At 36.4% G+C, this 27,571-nt stretch overlaps 1 protein-coding gene across 2 annotated transcripts in view; it reads left to right on the top strand.

Annotated features, from left to right (window-relative positions):
- KDM4C (lysine demethylase 4C) overlaps positions 1-27,571 on the top strand; it is a 350,804-nt gene that overhangs the window by 175,733 nt on the left and 147,500 nt on the right. For both annotated transcript variants that reach the window (XM_081066750.1, XM_081066751.1), the window contains exons 9-12: positions 5,025-5,218; positions 8,131-8,369; positions 10,422-10,735; positions 13,843-13,951. In XM_081066750.1, the coding sequence (XP_080922876.1) occupies positions 5,025-5,218; positions 8,131-8,369; positions 10,422-10,735; positions 13,843-13,951 (856 nt within the window). The remainder of the gene's footprint in view (positions 1-5,024; positions 5,219-8,130; positions 8,370-10,421; positions 10,736-13,842; positions 13,952-27,571) is intronic.

Below are 27,571 nucleotides of genomic sequence, written 5' to 3'. Positions count from 1 at the left end.
GGACTTTTTTATGTCTAGCTTCTTTAGCTCAGCATGATGTATGTTAGAATTACCTACATTCATTATACTGATTCTGAAGTTTCCCTTTTAATGTAATTTCTTAGAATGAAATTTCTAATTTCTTGAGCCAGCTGAAAAATACTAGGATGTTGGAAGTACTCCAAAAAGGGTGAAATTCAGTTCAGATTTGTAATTGGTAATGAAAATTTTACGATAAAAGAATGGGCTATAGAAGTAGAATATCCTGCTTAATTAACTTTTGGAATTCCTTTAGAGGAATACCAATATAAATAAACCCCCTCCCTTTTGTTTTTTACAGTTAATCCACATATTAAATACTTTTTTTCATTATTAATTGTCTGGTGAACATGTACAGAAAAAAATCTATAGCAATTTTTGTAGTATCTCATTCGGTTAAGTATTTCTATAAATAGTAGACTGATGTCTTATCAATCTACTCTGGCTTTATTAATTGAATAATGCATCTATTTTCTAAAATTGTTTTATTTAACAACTGTTTAAATTAGACAATGTTTCTGTTAAAATGATTGATTACATTACATTTCATAAAACTTGAGTGGCGTCTTCATTGGAACATAATGCCAGAAAATACTGATCAGAAACACGAGCCTATAAATTAGAGTGAATATTGCAAAATATTGTTCCTCACTCATATCAGAATCAGAAATAACTAGGCATAAGTATAGCAGATAACGTCTTGGGATTCCTGGACATTTACAGATTCAGTATGAGGTACGAGTGTGGCAGTTTCCCAAAGAGCTGGGCCTGGTTCTCTGTTCGTTTGTTATGATGCAGTGGAAACCTACACCATTTATATTGTTTACATGGAGGTGAGATAATGATGAAGATTGAGGAGTTCTAGTGCATTAGAGCAACATAGGTTATGTTAATGCTAACAAATTACTAGCAGATTATTCTTTGCCTGTATAGTGAAAGAAGTGTTTAGGGTTTCATGACTAAGTTGAAAATGGATAAGAGGATTAAAGAATAGGAAATAATGAATGTGATACAAACCGGAATGAATAAAGAGTAGATTGTAGATCGGTTGGCCAAAAAATCAGGTTAATAAACACTCATCACAGCCTTGTCAATTTAATAACCACAGTCTGTAGTTAAGATTTCTCTGATGCTCTGCACTACGCCTAGAATTGTCTACATAGTTTTTCAGTGAAGTATCTGAATTTACTGAGTACTAAATTATTTGTTAACCTAAAAGGTAGTTTGATGGTTTAGAATAAAATTATATGTTAGTCATATTTACTGATTTTGGCATTAAATAGTTAATCACCCTCACTTACATTTTTGGTTAAATAAGAGGTTGCTATGCCTGATACTTTGCAGTGTTTTTGTTACAACTTAATGTGAAAATAGTGAATAATTGTGTCTAATTATGTTAATAACACATTATTCTTAATTCTTGTTGTGGCTAAAGAAAGTAGGTTGTTAGAAAACAATGAAATGAAGAATATCTGTCTTTTCTTTGTTCTTTATTTATGAAATATTCTTTTAAAAGGAAACTTGTACAAACTTTTGGGCTCCCAAAACCAATGAAGCGTGAATCCATTGAATGTTGTATATTTTTATATTTTATACCCAGTCCCATATTTTTATAGCTTATATATTTGGAGATGTAAGACAGTGTCGCTATGTACTGAATAAGAAATGGATATTTCTTTTTTACTGTAGTTCTGAACTAATGTAGAAATTTTGTTTTGCCATAAAGATAATTAACTGACAGCCTTCAAGAAAAATAATTTTTTGGAGTGGGCTAGATTTTGATGTAAAACCTGGGGTGTTAAAAATCAACTTTTTTGATTGATTTAAATTTCTGAAGGAAATAAGAATTAATATGTTGCTTTTGTTTTTTTTTTTTTTTTTTTAGACTGTGCCATTTACTTTATTTTTTTATTTTTTTATTATTTTATTTTATTTTATTTTATTTTTTTTTAAATTAATTTATTTATTTATTAGTTTCAGGTGTACAAAACAAGGTAATACTTAGACGTTCATCATTTATATCCCTCATACTGTGAACCCCCCTCCCCCCATCCACTATCCCTTCGACCTCACACTGAACCATCACATTATATATATAAAATTATAGTTGGCATTCATTAATGTTTAGCTTCTGGTGTACAATGCCATGATCAGGTATCCACAGTATCCCTGAGGTGGTCTCCCAAATAGGACGCATGTCCATCGGATACCCAACAAAATCTTTACAACATTATAGAATACCTTCCCCAAATTAATTTTCAAAAAAACCCTGAGGCCATCTTGTGGTTACCAGCTGCTTCCAAATCCCTTCACCTTTCCCCTTATCCCCAACCCCCTCCCACACACCCATCTAACCACTCTCGTTTTTTCTCTGCGTCCCCAAAACTGTCTCTGATTAGTTCATTCACATAGTCTTTTCCTTAGATTCCATATATAAGTGAGATCATATGGTACTTGTCTTTCTCTTTCTGACTTATTTCACTTAACATAATGTTCTCTAGATCCATCCATGTTGCTGCAAATGATAAGATTTCTTTCTTCTTTATGGCTGCGTAATACTCCATTGTATAAATGTACCACAGCTTCTTAATCCAGTCATCTACCGATGGGCATTTCGGTTGTTTCCATATCTTGGCTATTGTGTAAAGTGCTGCAATAAACATAGGAGTGCATACAGATTTTTGAATTGGAGTGCTTTTGTTTTTTTAACATAAGCCATTTATTGTTAAATACAGTTCTAATGGTTATTACAAGGGACAATATCTTACAGTGATTTTAGATTTAAAGACATACTAACTACTCATGTGTTAGCAGAAGACAGCAGTATATACTTTATTTGGATATTCATACATCTTCAAAACAAGAGCTTTCCATTATTGCTCTTCCCTTCTTTTTGGTTGTCCTAGTAGTAATCTAATTCATTTTCTTTTTCTGATCAAAGGTGACTTCACAAGCTAATTTATTTTTCTGTGATTGCTGTGTTAACCAGAAAAATTAATTTTGAACTCTAGTTTTTTTCTTATGAAGAATTTCTTATTATTTCTTATACCTTACGTTCCAAGACAAAAGGAAAAATTTGGATTTTTATCATCTTTACCATAAGAATTTCAATTCATTTTACAAACACTAGCTGTAATGTATTAAGGATTTCCTGTAAGAAAAAAAAATTCATAAAAGGATGATCATCAGTATTACAACCAATGTAATAGTGGAAAGAAAATCATTCACCATCATTGACCTTGGAAGGTTATTAAGCTCTTTGAAATCAGTTTCTTCTGTTAAAATGGGGATTTCTATGTCTTAGTTTCAAGAATATATAAGGATTGCCCTTAACAATGCAAGTAAACCACCTAGCTCATGAAACATACTTGGTGTTTAGTAAACATTAATTTCCATCCTTTTTTTATTTTTTAAATTTCATTCATCCCTCTACCTTTCCCCTTTGGCAACCATCAGCTTGTTCTATCTGTGGATCCTTTTCTGTTTTGTTTTGTTAATTCATTTTCTTTTTTAAGATTCTACATACAAGTGAAATCTTATGGCATTTGTCTTCCTCTTTCTTACTTATTTACTTAATTTAGCATAATACCCTCTACTTCAACTCGTGTTGTCACAAATGGCAATATTTCATTCTTTTTTATTTCTGAGTAATATTCCATTGTATATATGTGTGTGTGAAACACACACACACACACACACACACACACACACACACCCCACATCTTCTTTATCTAGTCATCTACTAATGGATATCTTCGTTGCTTCCGTATCTTGGCTATTGTAAGTAATGCTGCATTGAACATAGGTATGCTTATTTCTTTTAGAATTAGTGTTTTTATTTTCTTCGGATAAATACCCAGAAGTGGAATTGCTGGATCATATGGTAGTTCTATTTTTAATTTTTTGAGGAACCTTTGTATTTTCCATAGTGGTTATACCAGTTTACAATCCCGGAAACCATTAGAGTTTATAATCTGAAGTGTATGAAGGCTTCCTTTTCTCCATATCCTTGTCAGCACTTGTTGTTTGTTCATTTCTTGATAAAAGCCATCCTGACAGGTGTGAGATGATCCCTCATTGTGGTTTTGATTTGCATTTCCCTAATGATTAGTGTGGTTGAACATCTGATATGTCTGTTGGCCATCTGTATGTCCTCTGTAACAGCCTGAGGAGATCCTGTTAGCTTAGTCCTGGTCTTTGTGGTTTTGCCCTTGGAGTCAGTTTTCCTTCATTTCATCCTGTTTGTCCCTGTGAGTCTAGGCTAGCAGCACTTCTGTCCAAATTCCATGCTAGTCTTTATACGTAACTTATTTTATAAGATATGACTGCTAAGTAAGTATGTATTAATAAGAATCAAAGTCCTAGTGAATTCAAAATAATATTTTCTTTGAACTTCTTACTTTAGCACTCTTCTTTCTTCCTAGTGAATATGTTTATAGTGCTGGTGGTGGTTATTTTATGATATGATATAGAAGTGCGTTCATTGCTCACTAATTGTTGGTTACTTCGTGAAAGTATATTTGTTAGTAAACATAATGTGATTAAAATATATCTTGAAGAACATTTATCTCAACCCACTGGTTTAATTATTCTAATCACATTCATTAGCTACTTTTATTCGTTTGCCAACTTAGGTTTTCAGGTTTACAGACCTTTCAGCTTTCAGCTCAGTGATAACGTCCTTGTGATGGGCACGTAATCCTTCTGTTGCAGGCATGCTTTCAAATGTGTGCTCCTTCCTTTTACTTGTTCTTGGTAGACAGTTCCCTATGAACTCTATAATGCCTTTGAACATATTTTACCATTTATAAATGTAAATATACAGGTTCTTACCTTCCTTCAGAGGAAATTGAGTTTATCCCCCACTGAATGTTTGGAAATGTAAAACATTATCCTCAATTATATGGTGACTAAATATTCATGAATGGTCCATTCAGAGTACAAATCTGTGTGACTTTCTGTAGCTAGTGAGATGTTTAAAGCACTCCAATCCCATTATGTTTCAGTGCACCTGCAGGAAAGACATGGTGAAAATTTCAATGGATATCTTTGTGAAGAAATTTCAGCCAGACAGATATCAGCTTTGGAAACAAGGAAAGGATGTATACACCATTGATCACACGAAGCCTACTCCGGAATCCACCCCTGAAGTAAGGGCGTGGCTGCAGAGAAGGAGGAAAGTAAGAAAAGCATCCCGGAGGTAATGATCCCTCCCCCACCCCGTCCCTCTTGTACTTACTCAATTAAAATGGGTCACGAACGTGACGTTTTCAAAGACTATTTGCTTTTTTTCATATTTCTTCATCATAATTTTACTTAATATCTTACTGAAAATTTGAGGCAAAGTATTTTTAATACTTGAGAAATGTAATAAGTAAATAGAATGTAGGAAGAGATGTATTTTGTGTATGAGAATATTCCTGGAGTTATTATACATGCAAGTAGAACAATACTGGAACTTCTTAGACCTCTTACGCTAATATGCTTTAAAGTGCTCTTGGTGCTCTCTGTTCATCTCCATAGTTTATCTTCAGTCATGTGATCTGTTTCAGTTCGCTACCAATTTTCTTTCGGATGTTTTCTTCATTTGTCAAACATCTGAGATACTACTTTTCTCATTGGGATTCCTATATTTTGCTGCATTTTGTACACTTTGCTTTATTCTTTTACAAGATGTAAAGCAGAGCGTGTAGTGTTTTTGTAACATGACTATCCCTGTGAACTTTATTCTACATTCTGTTTTTGTGGCCAGGCCATTTCAGAAGCCTGCATGCCTGTTGTGGGCATCTTGCTGTTTTAAAACTCATTGAATAGGATGTGTGTCATGTTGCTAGGGTCCTCAGGCAATCTTTTTAGGCTCTTATGTTTTCCAGGGTTATATTACATTTTCACTCTCCAATATTACACATTTTTTTCTTTCAGATTGTAAAAGTAATATTTGTGCATTGGAGAAAATTTGTAAAATAAGGAAAAGAATAATGAAGGAACCCCAAATCACCCATAACCTCACAATCCAGAGATAACTAGTGTTAACATTTTGTATATATCCTTTACATATATATTTATTATTTATATAATATTATATACCTTTCTAAAATTGGGGCCATGCTCTATTAACAATTTGATGACCAGTTTTGTGATTCTTTTTTATGTAATTAAATGACTCACTACAAGGTAATTTTTAATGCCTGCTTGTATTTATTAACTAATCCCTTATATTTGGACCTGTAGCTTGTTACCAGTTTTTTGCTAACTAAATAACACTGTCATTTCAAATCTTTGGCCACATTTCTGATGTTTATTTTCTGATTCTCTTTTTCCCCTGACATTTACTTTCTGCTATTTTAGAAAGGTAGTCAGCAGAGGAACCTTAAGAACAAGGAGTCAAACGTCCGCTTTGTATGAAATACCTGAGGCACAGAATTAGTTAGTAGCAGAACTCAAACTGAGGTGTTCTCATTTCACCCTACAGTTTATAGCACTGATGTTCAATGATTCGTTTTCAAATCAATTTAATAGGTTAGGAACATCATTTTAATGTAGGAGGTGAAATAGAATAAAAAGTATCATAGTCCTTCCCATCTGGTAAGGGGGTAAGTATTAATTCATACATGTGTGAGTATATGTGTATGTGAGTGTTGTTTCACCATCTAAAATGTATAACTTACTGTGGGTTGCATTCAGAAAAGTCGGGGAAACACAGATTTAGAGAGTCAGTGCCTTTGATAAATGTGTTATCAACACTACCAAAAAAGCTTGCTGTGGGAGTGAGCAATCTTGAGTTTAGAAGAAATACCCGCAGAACATCTTGAGAACTGTTTTTTAATGGGCAGAAATCATAATACTCTAATTAGGTGTGCGGTCTGATCTCCTAGTTACTAACCACGGTGGCCCTTCTGGGTTGACAGAGAACAAGATCTATGACATTGAACTAATTCGAAATGCCTTTCAGTGTGCTAAAATGATCAATAGACTTCGCTCACCCAGGTTGAAAGCCTAGTGTTAAGGGGCTTGTCGATCATGCTCAGCCTTGTGGCTTCACCATAGTTTGCTGACTCCCTTAAGTAATGCCCTATTTAGGGAAATCTAATGAAGGGAATGATGCATTGAAATCTCAGAGATGTCAGCCATCTTATTTGACATGTACTATGCTAGTAGTAATGTGAAGATTTTCTGCATAGGCCAGTGCATGGGTTCTCAATAAATGTGATGGTGGTGATGACGATACTAGTACTGTTACTACCAGCAGCAGCCAAAGCTAGTTTACACAGGTTATCCCTGGCTCCCCCTTTATCTCAGATCTCTGTCCTCCCTGGCTTTCTACAATGGCTAGTGGGGTGTGTGTGTGTGTGTGTGTGTGTATGTGTAGTAAATGTGTGTGCACTGAAATACACGTTGGTTTGATTTGAGTTGTAATTCTTCATAAAGAAAGTGTAAGAAATGTGTCATATGCAAAAGGCATCTATGACAAAGCTATCAAGTGACTTTCTGGAAAATACTAAAATAGGAAAATAGTGGTGTCCACTGTGAAAATAATAAATTGATATAAGCTGTTAAATCCATACAGTTGAACTCCTTCCCTCTTATTTCTTTTAGCTAATGATGATTTGGCATTTAATTTTAATAATTTCCATGCATACTTCAGAATTATACAAAACTCAGGTAAATGTGGGCACTAGTTTACCTTGGAATGTAATGAATCTACTCAGATTTTAGCAACAGCTTTCTGGGGTCTCCTCATTTCCTCTTCTGTTTATCATTATCTAAATAATATTTGATGTATTGATTAGATTTCCCATGTCATCATTTTTTTAGTTTTTATTTTCGGACCTCTTTTAATGTTATAAAATTTTAGCAGACTTTTCCTCCAGTAATGTTTAGTAATCAATTGTTTACAGTTGTTTTAATTTTAATTTTTACATTGTTATTAAAACTCTGGTTAAGATTTCAATTTCAAATTTAATAGGTTAATTGTGAAGATTATCTCTGCACAATGATGAAAAAACTGTGTTTTTCTTCTTTCCATAAGTGAAAAATAACATTTGTATTGGTGTGTGTTTTATCCTGTCCATTGCAAACATTCTGCTCTGACCACAGTTCTCTCCTTAATAGCTCCCAGTGCACTGGTTCTCACTCTAAGAGACCTAAGAATGAGGGGGACAAGGAAGTGTCAGCTGCAGTCAGTGGGGCAGAGGGCCCCACCCCTGACCCAGACGCAGATGACCTCAAGGTCAGTGAAAAGCCAGAAGCAGCAGCAGAGCTGGGGAACACAGAAGCACCTTCAGAGGAAGTAGCCTCTGCTAGCAGGATGCAGCTGGATCAGAATTCATCAGATAATATCAGACTCTCAGGTGAGAATCTGGCTGCTTCTTTCACCAGTAGTAGGTAGTTGAAGATCTGATGCCTTTGATCTGTGTTCTCTACGACAGACATCTTACTTTTCCACATAGCTTACACAGTAAGCTTTCTAAAGTTAGGGGGTGACTCAGTCAGGAGGCCAAGGGGATGTTTCAAAAGTCAGGAGGGCCTCTGCTCCATGTAGTGGAATTGTAAGACAAACAGCCGGCAGTGATTGTTTGGTTTAATAAAAAAGTAGATTCTAAAATGCAAAAGTTTTTTTTGAGTGCAACTCAATTTACAATATACAATACATTTTTGGAAAGTTTCTCTTGAATTCATATGGCACATAGAAAACCAATTACAGATAATTCTTTGCAGATTCTTAGCTTTTCACTTAATTTTAAGAAGCAAATAAAGACTATAGCTCTTAAAAGGAACAATAAAAATCATTCAGTCTTGGGAAATGGTATGTGTAGTCAGTCCCCTGGCCATCTCTCTACAGTAAAGCCGTCATCTGTAAGCCTCAACTACTTTGCTTATTTCCCCCATTCATAGCATATTTCTCCGAAGCTGCTTTAATGCTTTGCTTCTTTAGGTTAGGGTGTTTGTCCTTTTACTCATCGAGCTTGTTGGTAATCCCTGTCTTCCTCTCACACCCCTTGTCTAGTCTGTACTTCACTCGTGGGATTCTTCCGAATCCGGCTACCCACTGCCTCCTCCTCGTTTAAGGCACCATTATCTCTTGCCTTGACTATTGCAGAAATGGTTTCCTTCCTATTTGGCTACATCCACCCTAGACATAGACACCTCTGCTAGTCAGTTCTCCATATGGAAGTCATGGTGATCCTTTAAAATGACACAGCTCAGGTCTTGTTCCTTACTCTTGTTTTTACTCATATTCCACTTAGAGTACAAAAAAAGTCTTATAGCCCTAATTAACCCTACCTCGGCTGCTTTTTTCTCTTCATTACCTCTTGCTCTTGAAATAGCTGTGTTAACAGAGCTTAAATCATAGATTTTTCTTCAGTGAGTTCATACTTTAGTGAGAGCTAGACAAATATAATTTCAATCCAGTGTGATAAGTGCCACGATAGAGATGGCATAGGAAGTTGCTGGTACACCAGGGACAAACCTGAAATAGACAGGAGGCTGGCTTGGCAATGTTTTTGGAGTGGGTGATATCTGAATTGACTTGAGATAAATGGATAGGTAGCAAGGTAGACAAGGTAGAGTAGGGAATAGCAGCAAACAGTGCAGAGGCGACAGTTATGCAATACATATGGCTTCTTCTTTAGAGTCCTTCACCATAGTTTCATGAACCATTGCATGAATTACTGGGTGGTTTAGGCCAAGGGCACCCAGTTCTATTAGTTCTGTCACTACACAGTTCCTTTCATTTTGACCTCCAGGGTTTGAATAGAAGATGTAGCTTAAATAGAAGCTACGCTTAAATAGAAGATGTAGCTAGGCTCAACATCAGAGTTAGTATGTAATAGGTGAAATGATGTGCATGTGTGTGCGTGTGTGTGTGTGTGCACGTGTAAGGGAGGGAAAAGGGTGTACAGAGGTGGCAGTACAAAAGAAGTGCTTATGGTATTCTTTTATCTGCTGTCATTGTGTGACACAGGATTAGTGTAGGAAATAATTGTTACTGGATCTGCACAGCCAAACATATATTCTTTACATAAATCTTCTGACCTGGAATGTTTCATCAGTAGCAGCTTTTATCATTATATATTGGAATATAATTCTTATTTTTAGAAAGATTTCAAATTTCTATTGCTTTGGATAATTATTGTTATTGCTCTGGATTTTGACATTAGTCTGTAGTGGAACCACTTTTTAACCCCTTGTTTTGTCAAATAATCTTTTACTAAACTTCAAGGTCTCACTTTTACAACTATGAAGGCTACGTGATACTTCAAAGACCTTTCCCACCCATGTCTGTGGAAGTTTAGAGGGGAAGCTGGGAGACAGAAATTTAGTTGAGAATAGTTTAACGATTGTCCTTAGTAATAAATATAATGCAATATTTACTAACAGTCTTTTTTTTTACTTCTCAGGAGACAGCTGCTTAAGCACATCTGTAGTGGAGGAAGTGAAAACTGAGGATGGCCAACCCTATGTCATAATTCCACCTTCGAATTCCAGTGAGGCTGATGGTTCCATACCTAGTGGCCATGTGACGTCCAAGGAATCAGACCCACCCAAACTTCCTTGGCCAAAGTCACCTGAATCATGCTTCTCAGTGGCAGAGAGTAACAGTGTGTTGACAGAGGGAGAAGAGAGTGATGTGGAGAGCTGCGGGAGTGGCCTTGAAACTGTGGAAGTCTCAGTGGTCCCCAGTGCAGAGAGAAATGGCTTTAAAGTCCCCAGCGTATGTGGCAATGTCCAATTTTGCTGTATTTATTGTGTGATTAGGGAACTTTCCGAGAATTGTGCTGTGCATTGAAATCTTGCTGTAGGGCAGAAATGACATCTCATAATTATGGGTCTTAATCATATTCCCTTTAATGACTGGGAGGTAAGCCTTCTGCGAGCTCTGGCTTACATGGTGATAGTTCAGATAGCATGACACTTTGGGCCACGTGGTGGAGCTTAATTTTCTTCATTTTTAAGTCTTTCTAAAATTAAACTCTTTATTTTGAGATAATTATAGACTCACGTGCAATTAAAAAAAAATAGTACAGAAAGATCCTGTGTACCCAGTTTCCCCCAATAGTAACTTCTTAGAAAACTATTGTAGAATATGCCAGCGATATTGACATTGGGATATTGTACTATAGTTTTCTAAGAAGTTACTATTGGGGGAAACTGGGTACACAGGATCTTTCTGTACTTTCTGTCAAAATACAGATTGGTTCTATTGCCTATAATATGAATCAGACTGGAAATGATTCACCCACCGGGCTCTGCCCTCCTCCTGCTAAAGGTTAATATTTCAGGGTTCCAGGCTTCACATAGCCTCTATTTTAACATTAGGGCTTGCCTGGTCATGCTTTCCTCTGACTCTTTCCCCAGGAACTCTGATTCTAGGATCAGGCTGACCGTTCTGGTCCTGCCCACTGCCAGAAACAGGCCATTTGCCTCTTGGAAAACTCAAGAGCCCTTTTGATTACCAAGCTGTTCATTCTATCTGTTTGCATAGGGCCTCCCTGTTTCTCTTATGTTCTTGCTAATATCATATGCTTTCAGCATAAACTGTTGCTGTAACTAAGATTGTGAGTAGATCAGGCAAGCTCTGATTGTGTGTAGTGATTGCAAGAATTCGGTAATCTCTTTGACCTATACAGCTAGATGAGGGAGTTCACGTGGATGAGTGAGGCGAGCCTCCATTGTTTGAGCTGATAAATTGAGCAGTGCCCTAAAAAGACCCACTTCTTGATTTGCTCTTGCTCATTTCAACTCACCACTGACCTTGTCTGTCACATTTTTGAGTAGTAAGGGAGATTGGATAAGGAAATCCACTCATCTAATCTCCCTAGTTTTAAAATGTCAAATAACATATAGATAATTTCCTAATTTGACATAATCACGTTTATCGTTTCATGCATGATTATATATTCTACTGAACCATAAAATATTTATTAAAACATGAGAAATAGAAAAAAATGGTCTAATTTATTTGAAAAGGTGGCTAAGGGAAGTTTGAAAATAGTATTCATATACTACTTAGTAACCAATTTTACAACTTAATTTCACATAGGGATTAATTGTACCTAAATAAGATATTGGGATTCTAGAGTGGTGAATAAGTCAAATGCCTGTTTAGGTTATATTTAGTCATGTACTTTAAACTGAAATGGAACTGAAAGTAACTCTTCCGGTTCCTTGCCTTCAATGGAGGCGCTTCTACCCTCGGTGCCTTTAACCTTTATCTGTACTCTTTCACTGAACAGAGATTGCCCTCAGAGGAAAGCAAATGCTGACCTTAAGGGTTGGGTGACTTGGTTTGCCCTTCTTAGAAAGAGCTATATGGTATTCTTTTCTTACATCAGGGTGTCAGGCAATCATTCCAAATAATATAGACCCATTTCATTTTTGTGTCTTATTTTTAAGTATAATACTATGTGTATGCTAGTAGCAGTCAGCTTTAGTCAATCTTCTCAAGAAATATTAAGTTACTTTCTTAACATTATCTGTCTCTCTATCTATAACTGGGCTCCATGCTTTCCCTGGAATACACCAAATATGTTAACACTTCACATGTTATTCCTGCTGTCCAAAGTGCTCCTTCCCCAGAGATCTAAATATATTGCTCCCTCATTGCACTCATGATTACACTCAAATGTCTCCTCATCAGAAAGGCCTTGTTGAACGACCCTGTGTAAAATAGCCCCCTCCCCATATCTTTCCATTCCTTTGTCCTACTTTATTTTTTCTTTATTGCATATTTGCTTAACAGTACCTGATATTTACTTTTTACTTATTTCTTATCCATGCTCTTCCCTCTTGTAATGCACACTCCTTGAAAGCAAGGACCTGGTGTAGTTTTTCCTGCTGTAAGTCAGCTTTTAGAACAGCATGGCACATAGTAGGAGCTTAATAAATATTTCTTGGTGTTGACTAAGTTATAATTTCCCACATTACCTTTTAGCTATGATAAACCACAGATAAATCTCACCCAGTCACTGCTTCTTCTGCTGACAGGAAAATTTCTGACAGACTCCTTTCTTTCCTAGTCAACTGTTGATATAAGCCTATTAGTTTCAAACTCTGTCTCGGGGAACCCGCCCCGACCCCCCGTACCCCTTTTTTCTTTTGGATTGAGTAGGCAAGAAAGTTTGTAATTGGGTTCACTCTGGTAGGTGTCAGGGTACGCATGACTTTTTCCTCTACCTTTGAAATGTGAAGTAGTTTGGAGAGCCCAGGGCCATAGACTTTATATAAAATTTAAGTGGTTTCAAGATGACAGTAATTTACCATATTTAAAACAACTTTTGATTTCTTGTTAAATCCTCAGTGAAGTGGTGATTCCTTTCTGAGTGAAAGGAAGTGTATGGGCTTAGTTTGGCATCTGGTTTTCTCTATGGATAGAAAGCAAAATAACATGTCAGGTACTCACAAGTGACCAGCATAGAGGTGGCCAAATGTCACGGTCCTATATGGTTGTGAATATATAATCCTAAATGTAGATTAGTTTTACAGACTTTTTGGAAACTTGCTAACTGCTAAGTTTATTGCAGGCCTGATAAGCCTGCCCCTCACTACAGACAGTGTTTTAATATGAAGTGAAACGATAGTTAATTGACCTCTTTGTAAAATAACTAATAGAATGGCCAGGAATTGAAAAAAAAAGTACAGGAGTTCTTCCTAATTAAATTGTCATAAATCATTGTGAACCATAGTTTTTTTGCATAAAATAAGTCTTTACCTGTGGTGTTTCTGTATAGGTGTTTCAACTATAATTTTATGATTTCTGGAATAGTCATACAGAAAGATTGAACCTGTGGTGTTTCTTCCCCATTTTTGTTCTGTAACCAGAGAATAGAGGGAGAAACGAAAACTGCTAAAAGTTGGCGCCATCCACTTAGCAAGCCTCCAGCAAGATCCCCAATGACTCTGGTGAAGCAACAGGCAACAAGTGATGAAGGTAGGCTTGCGAAGCTTTTCAGTATTTTTCCTGTGTATATTGTGCAATATTCAGTATTCTGTCAATTTTCTGTAACATACTTTTCTAAAAGATTGCTTGGTGGAGAAGTAATTTGACCAAGTTGCAAATACATACCATAGGGGTATCGTAGGTAATAAACAATTTACAGGTAAAAGAATTTTGGATTTTAGGGATAAATACTTACTACACATAATCTAGCCATGTTCCCAGTAGAAGTCTGCCTGTTTTATGTGATGGGATAAAATTGGTCATTCTGACATTCATCTTAAGATACTCCAGAAGTGGAGAGTCACTTCTTTAAAGTTGTCAAATCATGGAATTAACATGCTGTAGGTTTCTTTGCATTGTCTTTATTTTTAACTTTATTCTTTACTGAGAACAAATTCTTTAACTGAATTCTTTAAATTTATAAACACCATCTCATCTTGAGCAATACTTCCTTATCCTGTTATACCTGGTGTGTGGAGAGGTGTGGGAGGAAGGTGGTAATTGAGCTCTCAAGAAATGAGGGAACTCCAGAGGGGATTCAGAGAGAAATGACATCCAGATTGGAGGAGGAGAGCTATTTGGGGGTGGGGAATAGGCCAGGGCTAGAGTAGAGGTAGGGAAATCAGAGCTGAGATGTAGGGTCCCTCAGGCACACAGAACCTACACCCTTAGTTAAGGGCGGACTAGGGAAAAACAAAAACCATAACTGGCCGTAGGCACAGGCAGAGGACAAGAGGACTTGTCACCTGGGTTTCGCCTTGTATTAGCAAAGGTGATAGGATGAGAAGAGAAAGTCACCCTAACCGCTGTTAACCCTAGGACTGCCATCAAATTTGTAGTTTCTTATTCCAAGGCAAAAATTTAAACTAAAAATGGGTCCTGGCTGTGAAAGCCTCCAGGACATTTAGCAGAAGCAATTACCAAATCTTTTGAGTGCACGCTGAAGAAGAATCTGTTTGACTAATGGACAATAGACTCTGATTGGAGTCCTGGCTTTATCCCTTCTAAGTTTTTTGACTTTGGGCAAGTGTCGCTGGCTTCAGTTCCCTCTTGTGTAAAGTGTGAGGACAGGTCACCAATGCTCAGGGTTCCTAAACTATAGGTTCATGAGTAGACTTTTGGCATTTCAAATACCCTGAAATAACAGGGAGAGCTCAGTATGTTGAGTTCATTGCCATAGGACCAAATTTTTGTTTGTAACTCTTCCACTATAGTTTTATGATTTCTGGAATAGTCATACAGAAAGATCGAAAGATGCAGATACCCACCTGTACTGTGTTCACCCAAATGCAGAGGTGATCCCACCTGCAAGTTTGAAAATTGAGAAGATTCAGATTAAAGCCCTGGTTATGGCTCTAATTTTCTCCAATCTGAACTGTCTGGATAACTCATTGTAAATCATCAATTCAGCCAGTGCAGTACTGTAATGAGCTGTGAAGCATCTCTTTGAAATTAAAGACAGCTTAGACCCTGATTCCTATCTCTATAGTGTCTGCATGCCTTGAGGGTTTCATTCGGACTGTATTTCAGGCAGTGTTACAGCAATGTGTTTTTTAGACAGTCTGTCTATTAATATTATAATTCATTTAGTAATGGATTAAATATTTAAATACAGAGATGGAAGAGATAGAAATTGCTGCTCTAATTAGAGATTATTCTTGGTCTTTGACTATTATTTAACCCATTTTACCTAGGTTTTCAGTTATTTTAAAGAATAACATGTATACAGTTAAGTACAATTAGTAAGGAAAATCTCAGGAACTCAAGTCTGACACAATTGATTACTTTCCCAAATGTTTTGCTCTTTTTCACGCTCTTTTTACTAAAGTGCTCATGTTTATGATGCGATTGAATATTCAACTGGTTCTGAACATATTTTCCCAAGACTAGAACTACCCACTGATTTCATTTTATTGGAGATTTTGGTTTTCTTCTGGGATCGCCTGATATTTCCTGTGGTAGTTTCTGAAATTTACCTTGTGTCATTCAGTCACTGTAAATGCTACTACTAGTGTACAGCCCTGCTCTTGGGCACTTTGCAGTTAACCCCTCACACAAAAGGGCACTGTTTAGAATTGGCTGTTTCACTACCTTTGGCAGTTAGATGTTTTGGGGGAAGAATTATGCCCTCCTGCCCTTGGTGTTCTGTAACTCTCTCCTTTCTAAAGAGTATTGGTATAGATTTGTCTGTCTTCATTTTATTTCTTGTATTTCAAGGCTTTTATGAAGTAGATATATAGACCAAATTTAATAATGTCTTTTATTGATTCAAGCTTGACAAATTTTATTTTAAGTAATAAATAGCAATTTCATTTTAAATATTAAAAGCACCCATTTATTTGTTTTGCCAGATAGATATGGAACCATGACTCTATGTTTATGGCAGGTAACCTGAGACCTGCCTTCTAATCTCTCCTGGGCTGTTAATGGCTATTTGGCCTGGAGAACTAAGTCATGTATTCTGTCTGAGGCTCATTTTATGTTTATTCATCTATATAATGAAATGGTTGGCTTAGTGATCTCAAAGTTTCATTCAAACTCTAAAGGTCTTTGATTCTATGAAAATACGATAGGAGAGGATACTGTGTAGTCCCCATACCCCATGGTAGACTTTCATTGAAGAGCAAAATAGTGAAGTATAGGAACATCAGCAGCGTTTCTCTTCTGTAAAAACTCTCTTTCTCTGCCAATTTTGGAAAAAAGTGCTCTCTTATGACTGTTGCATGTCATGCTCCAAATGTTATTAATTTTTACATAACGATGTCTTTGTTCCATCAATTCTTATTAACTTGAGGTAATATTATACTTTAATAATAAGCACAGTTATAGTTCTGTCTGTTTAAGCAATAAAACAGCAACTTCAGCATATTACTGAGTAAACTGGCTTGGGATGTTTGTTGATAGGTCACAGCCAATGTTTTCCTGCATTATGTAGACATAAAACATTAGATGTTGTTGGCACTCAGATTTAATGGATATTTTATCTAGCACTCAGCTGTGTAATAATAGTCAGGCATTCTCAGTTTAGCTTGATTTCTCTGTCAGTAAATTCCATTTGGAGTCCCAATGGCATTGACTTTTACTGCAATGCGGGGAATAAAAATCAAAAACACCTTGCTCTTATTATGCTAGTGTGGCTTCATAATGGTTTGATTAAATTAGAGGAAAAATGTAAACTTTTTAACTTACGTTATACGGTTGCTTTCTGTACTTTTTCAGAATCAATCTTGAAACTTTTCTAAACATGGTTGGTGTGAAGTTGTATGATCAGGTCTCTATATGTGCTGAAAGTGTTGGGATTGTAAAATGATAGTCAAAACTGATTCTTTTGAATTCCTGTGTGCTTTGTGACTCCTAAAGTCTTGTAGAAAACATCTGAGGGACAGCTTTTGATATAGTTGTGTTGTTCATTTCATTCTTTAGAAAAATAAATGACTGTATTAGGCTGAAATGTATGAAATTGCTAATATTTGATTTTTTTCAATCTACAAAAACTGCAATTTCATACAGCTTAACTTAAATGTATTACATTTCCTCAAATTTGTACACAGCCCCCTTTCCCTGTAGACAAAGATGTCTTAACCCCGTAGGCCATTGAATTATCCCTTATTTTGTACCACATTTTCTGCATTTCTATTTCCACCTTTTGTTTGGTTGTGAAACTAATGATGAAGATGAAGAATAAGCATGCCAAGTTTGTGTAGATTATTCTTTATTTTCTTTATTTTGCCTCTGAAAACTTAGTCCTGGGCTGTTAACGTTCTGCAGGCTGATATTTGGGCACTTTTCACTGCTTGGGGTGGGGATGGGGGGTGCTTAAGTGACATGTATAGCCCCCCAGATAGTGAGTGGTTAGGAAGTGGCTCATTTTATCATCATTTTAATTCTGTAAAGTGGTGTTTTATTCCTTTTTTCCTTTTGGGTCTTAGGTTCCCAGTTTTAGGGAAATGATGAGGTGATTATTTTTTATACATTTCAAATGGGCTTCTAAATTCTACAGTGATATTCTGTGATTTTACTGTTCATGTTTTGTTTTGTTTTGGGGAAACATTTTCAAGATCGAAAAGTGTAGGACTTTTTGTTGTGCTAATAATAAAGAGTAGAAACTTAAGGAGAAAAGGGGACATAACTCAAAGTTTTCCATAGTTGTTAAGGTCTTTTCTTGAGGAAATATACTTCATGATGCCTTTAAGTGAGTTATCCAACGATCTGGGGTAAGTCTTCTTAGGAGAGAATAATGAATATAAAAGCCCCAAGGAGTGAGTGAGTGTGGCATGTTTGAAGAAAAGCAAGAAGTACAGTGGCTGACAGGACCCTGGATGGTCCTTTGCCTTTTGGTGGATGGCTGTTGATGTGGAACTACAGAATGAACGTTTGCCACCCTGTCTTATTTCTGCACATTCTCTAGAGTACTCCTCAGTAGTCAGCATCATGGCAGCCCTGCATGAAGTCCTTCACTCTCTCCTTAGTAGCTGTTTTGCGTGATCGGCCAGGCGCTATCCCTTTTAGTTCCCGGGTCAAATGTCTAAGGATCCTGCTCTCCTTTACATAGATGACCAGAGCTGACTTTTAGCTAAGAGGAGCTTTTTTTTTTGCAGGTATATTGCAATATGCTGGTGGTTCTTTGCTTAGAGAACTTGTTCAGCCATTTTTTGACTTTGTAGTATAGATACTGTTAATGAAATAGTTTAAGAAACTAGAGGTTTATCCCATGGGAAATTTAGAACTTCTTGAAGGCTAGGGACTGTTTATTTTGTTGTTTTCAGCATCTGTCATATTGCCTAGAACACAGTGAACTTCATATGCTCACTTTTACCTATCTTTGATTTGATGCTCTGAATAAGTTCCTTTTGGTGCCACGTGTCATCGAATTTTCCAAAGATACACCAGTTTCCTTTTAGACATTTTATTTTCCCCTTCCCCAGAAAGATATGAAAATGCACTGTGTAGCTTTCTTCCTATTATATTCATTATTAGCAATTGTTATTTACATTTTTTAGAAGATAGATGGTGTTATCAATTTTACTGTTGAGGAAACTGAAGCTCAGAGATTCAGTCCCTTGTCCAAGGTTACAAGGCTTGTAATTGGTAGATAAAAGCCTTTAAATCCTGATTCCCAGGTTTGCATTCTTTCTACTTTATCGTGAGCAATGCCCAATAATAGCCTCAGTACTGATAAAAGAAGCCCAGTGAACACATAATGAATGTCTGATGAGAACCAGCCATCTTTGTTGATAGAGTAGATCATTTGCAGTATTCCTTGTTGTCCATGTGTATTGTAAGAATATATGTTAGTGAAATATGAGCTAACATTCTTTAAAATTTTAAGCAACATAGATAATACCAAAGTTCTCCCTGAAACCCAGCTCCCCAGAGATACCATAAGTATCAGGACATTTTTATGTAACAGGAATTTTGAAGGAATGTGCTTTGGAATGTTTCTGTTGCGTAAAACAATCTATTGAATGAGTTGAATGTATCCTTTTGAAACGTTTTTGACATCTCTATTATTGCGAAGTTATGTGTAAAGAATAAAACTATGTCTATCCGTTTAATTTCTTAAGTGCTTTAGGCCTAAAACGGTGGAATTCTGTTATCCATTATTACATTAGCATTTTAGGTGTACTGTAATGCAGAGTTTAATTTTTCCTTTATGTCACCACTTCCTAATATCATACCTAAAAAGTCCTATAAATTTTTCCTATTTTGTACTTTTGAAACACACCCTTACAAACCTTTGAAATTCAGGGTTTCATAAAATCATTGAGATATAGTTTGTATACAGATTATATAGTAGTTTGTATGGGAACAATAAAGTTCTCAAGTTTGAATTTCTTTGCTTTTTTTCAGTAACTCAGACTTGCCCTCTTCCTCTCCCCACACCCTCTGCTCCCTCAGTTTCCTCTAGGACATTTGAAACTGTATATGTAATGCCTCCCAGGGCTGAGATTTTGCTCAAGTACCTGAAAGATAACAGATGCTGTTGTGCGCTTCCTAGCAGAGAATACTGCTATCCCAGCCAAAACACTTCACTGGAACATAACCTCAACAGCAAAATCATTGTGGTGATTGGTAAAGGGAAATTGTACTGTAGTAAAGTTGATGGCTTTTCCCATCTGCCAGGTTCCATCAGCAAGTCCTGGCAACAGTCCTTCCACAATGGCCCAAATGTTTTTCTATTGAGAAATCACCTTACATTTAGTACGTAAAATTTGTTCAAAAAGACTGTACTGGGGAGTGAATAAATCTGACATGTCTGCGTTTAAACTAAGGTTTCCCCCAGTTCATAGGACCTAATATTATTCTGGCCGCAGTCTTTTTAACTTTAAAGATTATATATACTATTTATAATTATAAAAACTTATAATCCTCCTGTCCTTTAATCCATACTTTTAAATTTATTTTTTATGGAATGTCATCGTTCTCTTTATAGTTTTGTGTCCTGATTTTTCATTTATTAAGATAATATTCATATTCACTTAATATTATATGTTATGTAGTGTATATATTTATGTTGTATTATATTTCATTAATATTCTTCCAAAGTACCTTCCTAATGCTAGCATAATATGGCCATGCCATAATTTATTTAAATATTTTTAAAGGGGTACTTTTGGGATGATACTTCTGTAGAAGACATTAATCGTTTTTATTATAAATAATATTCAGTGTTATTTTTGACTGAATGGGAATTAAACACTTTTATTTCTCTGAAAGGATAAATCTTTTGGTAGAAATATTTATATACAGGAGATAACTGGGTGTCTCTCTAGATCGGCTCTTCCTGGTCTAATTTGTCTTGTTAAAAGTTTAGTGTTTATGGTATACATCTAAGTAATTTTCTGGATGAAAATTTTCTGAATGATCTTTGCAAAGGTTATGCTGGAGATTCAGAAGGAAGGGTGGGGGTGCAAAAAATAATTTTCCTTCCACCCCTCTAAGTTCTTCTGGCTGGACTAATAATCAAATTAACATGAGACAGATTAAAAGAAAAAAATAACCAAATTTAATGTGTATGTTCACCCGGGGTTCCATAAGAATATGAGACCCAATGACAGTTGGGCAGTTGAGATTTATATGCCATTTTGAGCTAGGAAAACTGGCTGGGAACTTCATAGGGCAGAAAGGCAGTTCACATGGAGATGAAAAGCAAATGTTTGGTAAATAACTGTTTGCTGGGCCATCTTTAACAATGGGACGCAGAGAGGACTTTGATCAAAGGGTCCTTGCTAGGTTCCTCACTGTCTGTCACACACTAGTTCATATTAAACTGTGGTTAATTGTGATGGTATCTCCCTTTCTGGAGCAGGCCCTCCATCTAAATTCCTTTTAGAGAGTTAGGGGGAAGGCCAAAGGTTTTTCTTGAGCCACTTGTTTCTTAAAAATAATTAGCTTAAAATCATCAATATTCCAAAAGGCATATTTTGGGGTGGCAAACTCTGGTTCCCTCCCGAGGAACCAACATCTATTGAAGCCCTAGATCTTCATGCTAATGAGCAGCTTAATGGCTAGTATCACATGTAACCTGTTGGTAGACCCTGTGATTTAGATCATCTTATACTCATTTTACAGATGAAGAAACTGAGATTTAGAATTACAACCAAACTTTAAGGCAGCACAGGTTGCATGCATAAAACACTATTTTAATTTTTTCTAATAGAGTTGGATCAGACCTCTATTTCTGTAGCCATGCTTACCTCAGAATAGTTGAATATCCGTTGTTCTAGAACACGAAGTCCAGGCCTTTATTACATTTCTTAGCTAATTTATTACATTAACTGTATGAATTAAATTTTAGATTAGTCATAGATCTCATCTTACAATTACTCGAGCTAATATTTTAAAATATTATATTTTTTTAGTTTTACTGTATTTATGTAAGCTTTTTTCTTTTTCGTACTTTTATTAGCATTTCTTTGATGCTGAATATACTTCCAGGCCATAAGTCTATGCTTTTTCAGTTTCTGTTGGGAGAGCTTTTCTTCTGTGCAACCTCCTCTTCTGGTTTGGAACAATCTGCTCTTTTTCAGTTAGGATCATATCAGTGTGGGAGGGAGAGCTCATGTGTGGGTTACCCCCCCTCCGGGGGGGCTCTGTAAGTTCTGCACAGAATCTTGGGAGCTTTGTTCAGCTGGCTGTGCTCAGTGACCAGAGAATCTACATTTCAACCCTGAGGTTCAGCATTACTATCTGCATTTTTAAGTATGTGCAGCAAAAATTCTGCACTCGTTTTGGGCCACCGACCCTGCCTCCATCCCCACTGTTTGGCCTGGGCACATCTCCCTACTCCACCACTGTAACGACAGAATGACACACATTGCTTTTGTAAAGTGACATGCTTTAGATACTTGGTGGCTTTTAGGATATATATGTGTACTCTTGATGGCCTGGGCAGTTTCACGAGTGTTCTCACAGTGAACACAAATGTTTGAACCTCTCGATTACATGATTTTCGGATTTTCTGGGTCAAGTGAATAGCGAACCATTTTCACAGGTTACCTTAGGCTTCTTATGGGAAGAGCTAAGCTTTTTAAAGCCTATACATACTTTTATATAAAAAGCAGTATAAATCGCTTCATGTAGACAGTAACCAAAATCAATACTTAATCATTAAAATTAAAAGTGTGTATCTATGATAATCCTAAAATCACTTCTTAGTGGGGCCTCCACAACACCTTGGGAAGTTTTATTTATTTGAGGGAAAAATTGTTCTCCAAATAATGGTGTATGCAGATTACCTCAAATTAGTATAAGTAGAAATGTTAAGAAGATTCTGTCCATCTTAAGATTCTCAAGTGAATTGCAATTTCTTTTTAGAACCAGAAAGATTTTTAGGATTTCTTGAGTTCCTAACTTTCTATAGTCTTCCTTTTCTTCCTCCTTAAATACTCTGTAGGGTCTTTCATGCAATCTTTCTGGCTGCTGTAGAGACATTGGGTCAGCGTCAGACGTGTTACTGACTCTCAGATTTCATAGTTAAAATATCAACAAGACACATTTTTAGTTATCCCTTTGAGACTGGAGTCAATCTTTTGAAAAACAGAATTGTTTATAGTCCCAAGGAGAAGGCAGGTACTACAAGTGAGAATACTTCTGACAGCAAATGTGTAGGTTATTTTTCCCAAATCAACCAATTCTCCAACTCTCCAGATAGCAATTGGGTATCCTACAATTTAATTCATTTCTGACACTCACAGCGTGGAGTTAGCACAGCCCCCACAGGCTGAGGACTCACTTCCGCCAGATACCTCCATTTCAGATACCAATTGTACGTCCATCCTTACTCCTGACCAATGGGCTATAAAGTCTGGGGGGTTCCTACAACTCCCTCCTCAGGTTTGAGAATTTGCTAGAATGGCTCACAGAACTCAGGAAAACACTTTACTTCCTTTACTGGTTTACAGCTCAGATCAGGCAAAAAAGAAGGGACATACATGGCAAGGTATGGGGTGGTGGGAGGTGTGCTGAGTTGCCATCCCTCTCCAGATCCATTACCTTCCCAGCACCTTGATACCTTCACCATTCTGGAAGCTCTTCGAACCCCGTGTTTGATTAAGTCATCATCTGTTAGCCATTAACTCAGTCTCCAGCCCTTCTCCCCCCCCCCCCAAAGGAGGGTTGAGGCGCTAACCCTTTAATCCTTACTTGGTTTTTCTGGCGACCAGCCCCCATCCTGGAGCTATCTAGGGGCCCCCAGCCACCAGTCATCTCGTGAACAAACAAAAGATACTCTTATCAATTCGGAGATTCCAACAGTCTTAGAAGCTTGTGTGAGGAACTAGGATCTAAGACCAAATATTTTAACCAGTGATGCTCCACTCACCCCTATCACTCAGGAAATCCCAAGGGTTTTGGAAGCTCTGTGCCAGGTACCAGGACAAAGACCAAATATATGTTTCTTTTTATATCACAGTATCACGATGAGTATAAACAGTAAGCAGGGACGATCGTTTTGGAGCGTTTAAGACACACTGGAGAAGGATGGAGGGGAGTTGTAAGCAGGCTGCTTGTGAGAGGCTACTTGCAAGTAATTGCAGAGGCAGAAGTTGTGGTCCGCCCTTTAGTACCCAGCTGTCACATACATGAATCAAATATTGTTGGTTTAACTCTTATTTCTTTTTGAGCACTATTCTTGGGTTCTGTATGCATATCTATTTCCACTACCTTTCTAAACGTGCTTTTATTTTTGCCAGAACTAGTCCGAGTCAGAGGCACAGTTTGGTTTCCCAGGTATAAGTCAGAAAGAGTATTTTTAGTATGACTAAAAAGCAACAGTTTTAGTGCATTGTGTGTATGATCCAGGAGCTTGGTGTTTGGTCTGTAGGCAAGTTCCTTTATAAAATAAAACAACTTACTGTTTTTTAGTGGTATGACTGAAAAATTTCAAAGAAGCTATTGGAGCCGGGTTGGTATGTCAGCAGCATTTTCAAAAGTCACTTCAGTATATTTATCCAAGATAGTATAAATATCTTGGATATAAATATCTTGCATATACTATACTATTTATATCTTGGATATTTATGCTCCAGGGCTTGTTAGGAGGCTGGCCATCCTTCATAGGAGGCCGCTGGACAAAGTTCCGGAGCACAAGATGTCCGGAGCTGTGTTATGACCTGCTTCTGTGAATTTAGTAGAGCTATGTAAATTGCTGTGTGTTTAGGCTCAGGCTTTTCTTCATGAACTTTACTTGCTACAGAGTAATGGGAATGTTTTTGTAAATATAACAGTTTAGGAGTCTAGATTTCCGCCATGAAGTAAGAGACTCACTAAGAAAAAAGAAAATTAAGTGCTATTGGCATAGAATTTTTGTTTTTTAACTATCGTTGGCAAATCTTGCAGCCCTTAATGAAAGAACCAAGAGGAAAGGAGGCCTTCCTGCAGTGTTGACTTGTTTTCTTTCTACTTAAGCATCGCACGTTGATTGAGGAAAGCAGTTGATAGAATTCTGGCCTGGCTGTGAGAACAGTCTACACCAGTTTTATTGGGGCTGTATTGTTCACCAGTGACTCTGTGATACAAATGCTTTTGGATAAAACTGCACAAATGTATATATATTCAGTGATTCTCAGTGTTTTTGGTGTCAGGACACCTTAGGCTTTTAAACATTTTGAGGACCTCAAAGAGGGTTTGTGTAGTCTCATCTTGTCCCTTCCCTTCCGTTTTCTCTTCCCCTTTCTCTTTCCCTTCTCTTCCTTTCCTGTGGGATTACCTTATCAATACTTATTTGCTGGAAGTTAAAACAGGGAAAATTTGAAATGTATTAATTCATTTATTAGTAGCAATTTATTATAGCAATAATAAATACATATGCAGTTACATTTATTTTCATAAAAAAATAACTATTTCCCCAAACCATTAAAAATAAAAGAGCGCCATTACTTTACATTTTTGCAAAGATTGTTAATACTGGATTTAACAAAAATAATTGGATTTTCATATATGCTTCTGCATTCAATGCGCTGCATGATGTTGTTCTTATTGAAGTATATGAATAAAGTCCAGCTTCACACAGATATGTGGTTGGAAGGGATGCAGTATTTTAATAGCCTTTTCAGATAATTATGGATATTCTTCTTTGATACTACACCAAAATTTGATAAATGGTAGTTTTTTAAAGATTAGTTGCAATGTGGAATCTGAATTCACATTGGTGAACCTTTTGACTCTATTAAATGAAAGATTCATTGGTGTGTCTTGCACTTTGAGTAGTTCTTTTACACATGCATGATTTTATAACATCATGCATTGGTAAACAAATGTCTGAGTTATACAGGTCTCTTTATATAATATTTGAAAATTACATTTTATATTTTCACCATCAATCCCATCAGAAATAGCTTTAAGTATTGGGAAGCTATCAAGCTCACAATAGTGGATATAAGTTTTCCAAGATTCTCATTTGAACTCATAAGATTGAATATTTGTCAACAACTTTTCTCCATAGTTTTTTAATTAAAATGACAGGCTTTCTTTGTCCATTTTCATCAAAATTGATGCCCAACACACAAGTCTGAATAGTTTGTCTATTAATCATTCTTTCAAGTACAAATGGTGCTTCATGGAAAAGACAGCTCATTCAACTTATGATTCAACCCCACAACTATTGAACTTGAATGTACTGCAGAAGTACTTTAGGCATACATCCTATTTTATCACAAATTTAATAAAATTCACACTTTTTTTTGGCTTCATCAGAGCAAAACTCCTCTCTCCCCTTCCACACACACTAAATACGAGGTAGTCAAGAATAATGACTGCATTGGTGCCATTGCCTTGATTCAAGTTCAGGCAGTTTCAGACACCAACAGTTTTATCCTCCATTGCTCTTATATCACCATTTCAAATGTCAACAGGATAACATAGGCAAATAATACCTTCAGGTTATTATGCAAGCATTTTTGACCATGTAAGAAATTGTGTGTGTGTGTCTCCTGGAATCCACAGACCTTACTTTGAGAACTGCTATTATACTATTAGCTCTGCTTTTGTTCTTGTTGAGAATACAGTTGGGAAAGAAGGGACTTCTATGCTGGTAATGCTTGCACAGATATCCCAGACTTTAATGCACTACACCAAAGGATCTTTCCTTTGCCTCATTCTCTCCATTCTACAGCAAACTGGCATTCAGGCTGAGACTCAGAGCTCTGAACAATCCTCTGATTGTGATGTTAAAAAAAAGAGATATAGTAATAAAAACATTGGTGTTCATTGAATGCCTACAGTGTCCATGTCTTCATATGTTTACTAATATCTGCTTTTGCCGTCTTTTATGAAGATGTTGTGAGAACTAATCTGATATTTTAAAAATCGAAAAATCTATAAAACAGTATGGTCTATTTTCATTGCACAACAGGTTACAAAATACATCATGTTTTGTGAAGTAATTATATACCAATTATATAGTGAAACAGTTAGAGATTTATTAGTCAACTGTAGTTGAAGAAAGGGAAAAAAGAGAGGAAATTCCTAGGCAGAGTGATGTGATGTTAGATAATTAAAACATTTAAAAGCGACAATAGAGAAACGTTTTCCCTCTGCTGCAAATTGGAAGCTAGAGAGAGTATTTTTTTAAAAAAGTCGTCAGATGAAGGCACACTAAAAGGAACCAGAAACAGAGGTAGAGGTACATGTTTAGAGGCTGAAAGGGACAATTTTCCCTTGGAATTGTGTGATGCTGAGCATACTTAGATATCCTGAGGAGACTTTTCCCCTCAGAACATTCTTGGTTCCTTATGGGATTGAGACCTGTAGTTATGTGAATATTGTAGACTGAGAAAGGCAATAACCAGGGTTAGTCTATGCTTGAACAATGTCATGGTTCAACAGGAAGCAAGAGTTCTAGGAGGTAGAGGAGGGATGAATAATTTGATGAGGAAATTTCAGGGAGACAAAATATTTACCTTCAAGAATGTGCCAATATTTTTTACTTTTAAAGCTAAATTGAAATCTGAATAGTCACCGTCATATACTTATGATTAAATGCAGTCTCTTTTTCCCCCTCATAAAATATTGCAATATTGAACTGACAAACAGATCAAATGAAATTAGACAATTGGATGGATTTTATGTAATAATATATACATTTATATATCCCTCTAGAATTTATGAAGA

This window comes from Rhinolophus hipposideros (assembly GCF_964194185.1).
Source record: "Rhinolophus hipposideros genome assembly, chromosome: 11".
NCBI classification, from domain to species: domain Eukaryota; kingdom Metazoa; phylum Chordata; class Mammalia; order Chiroptera; family Rhinolophidae; genus Rhinolophus; species Rhinolophus hipposideros.
This window is presented reverse-complemented; position numbering and strand designations above follow the sequence as displayed.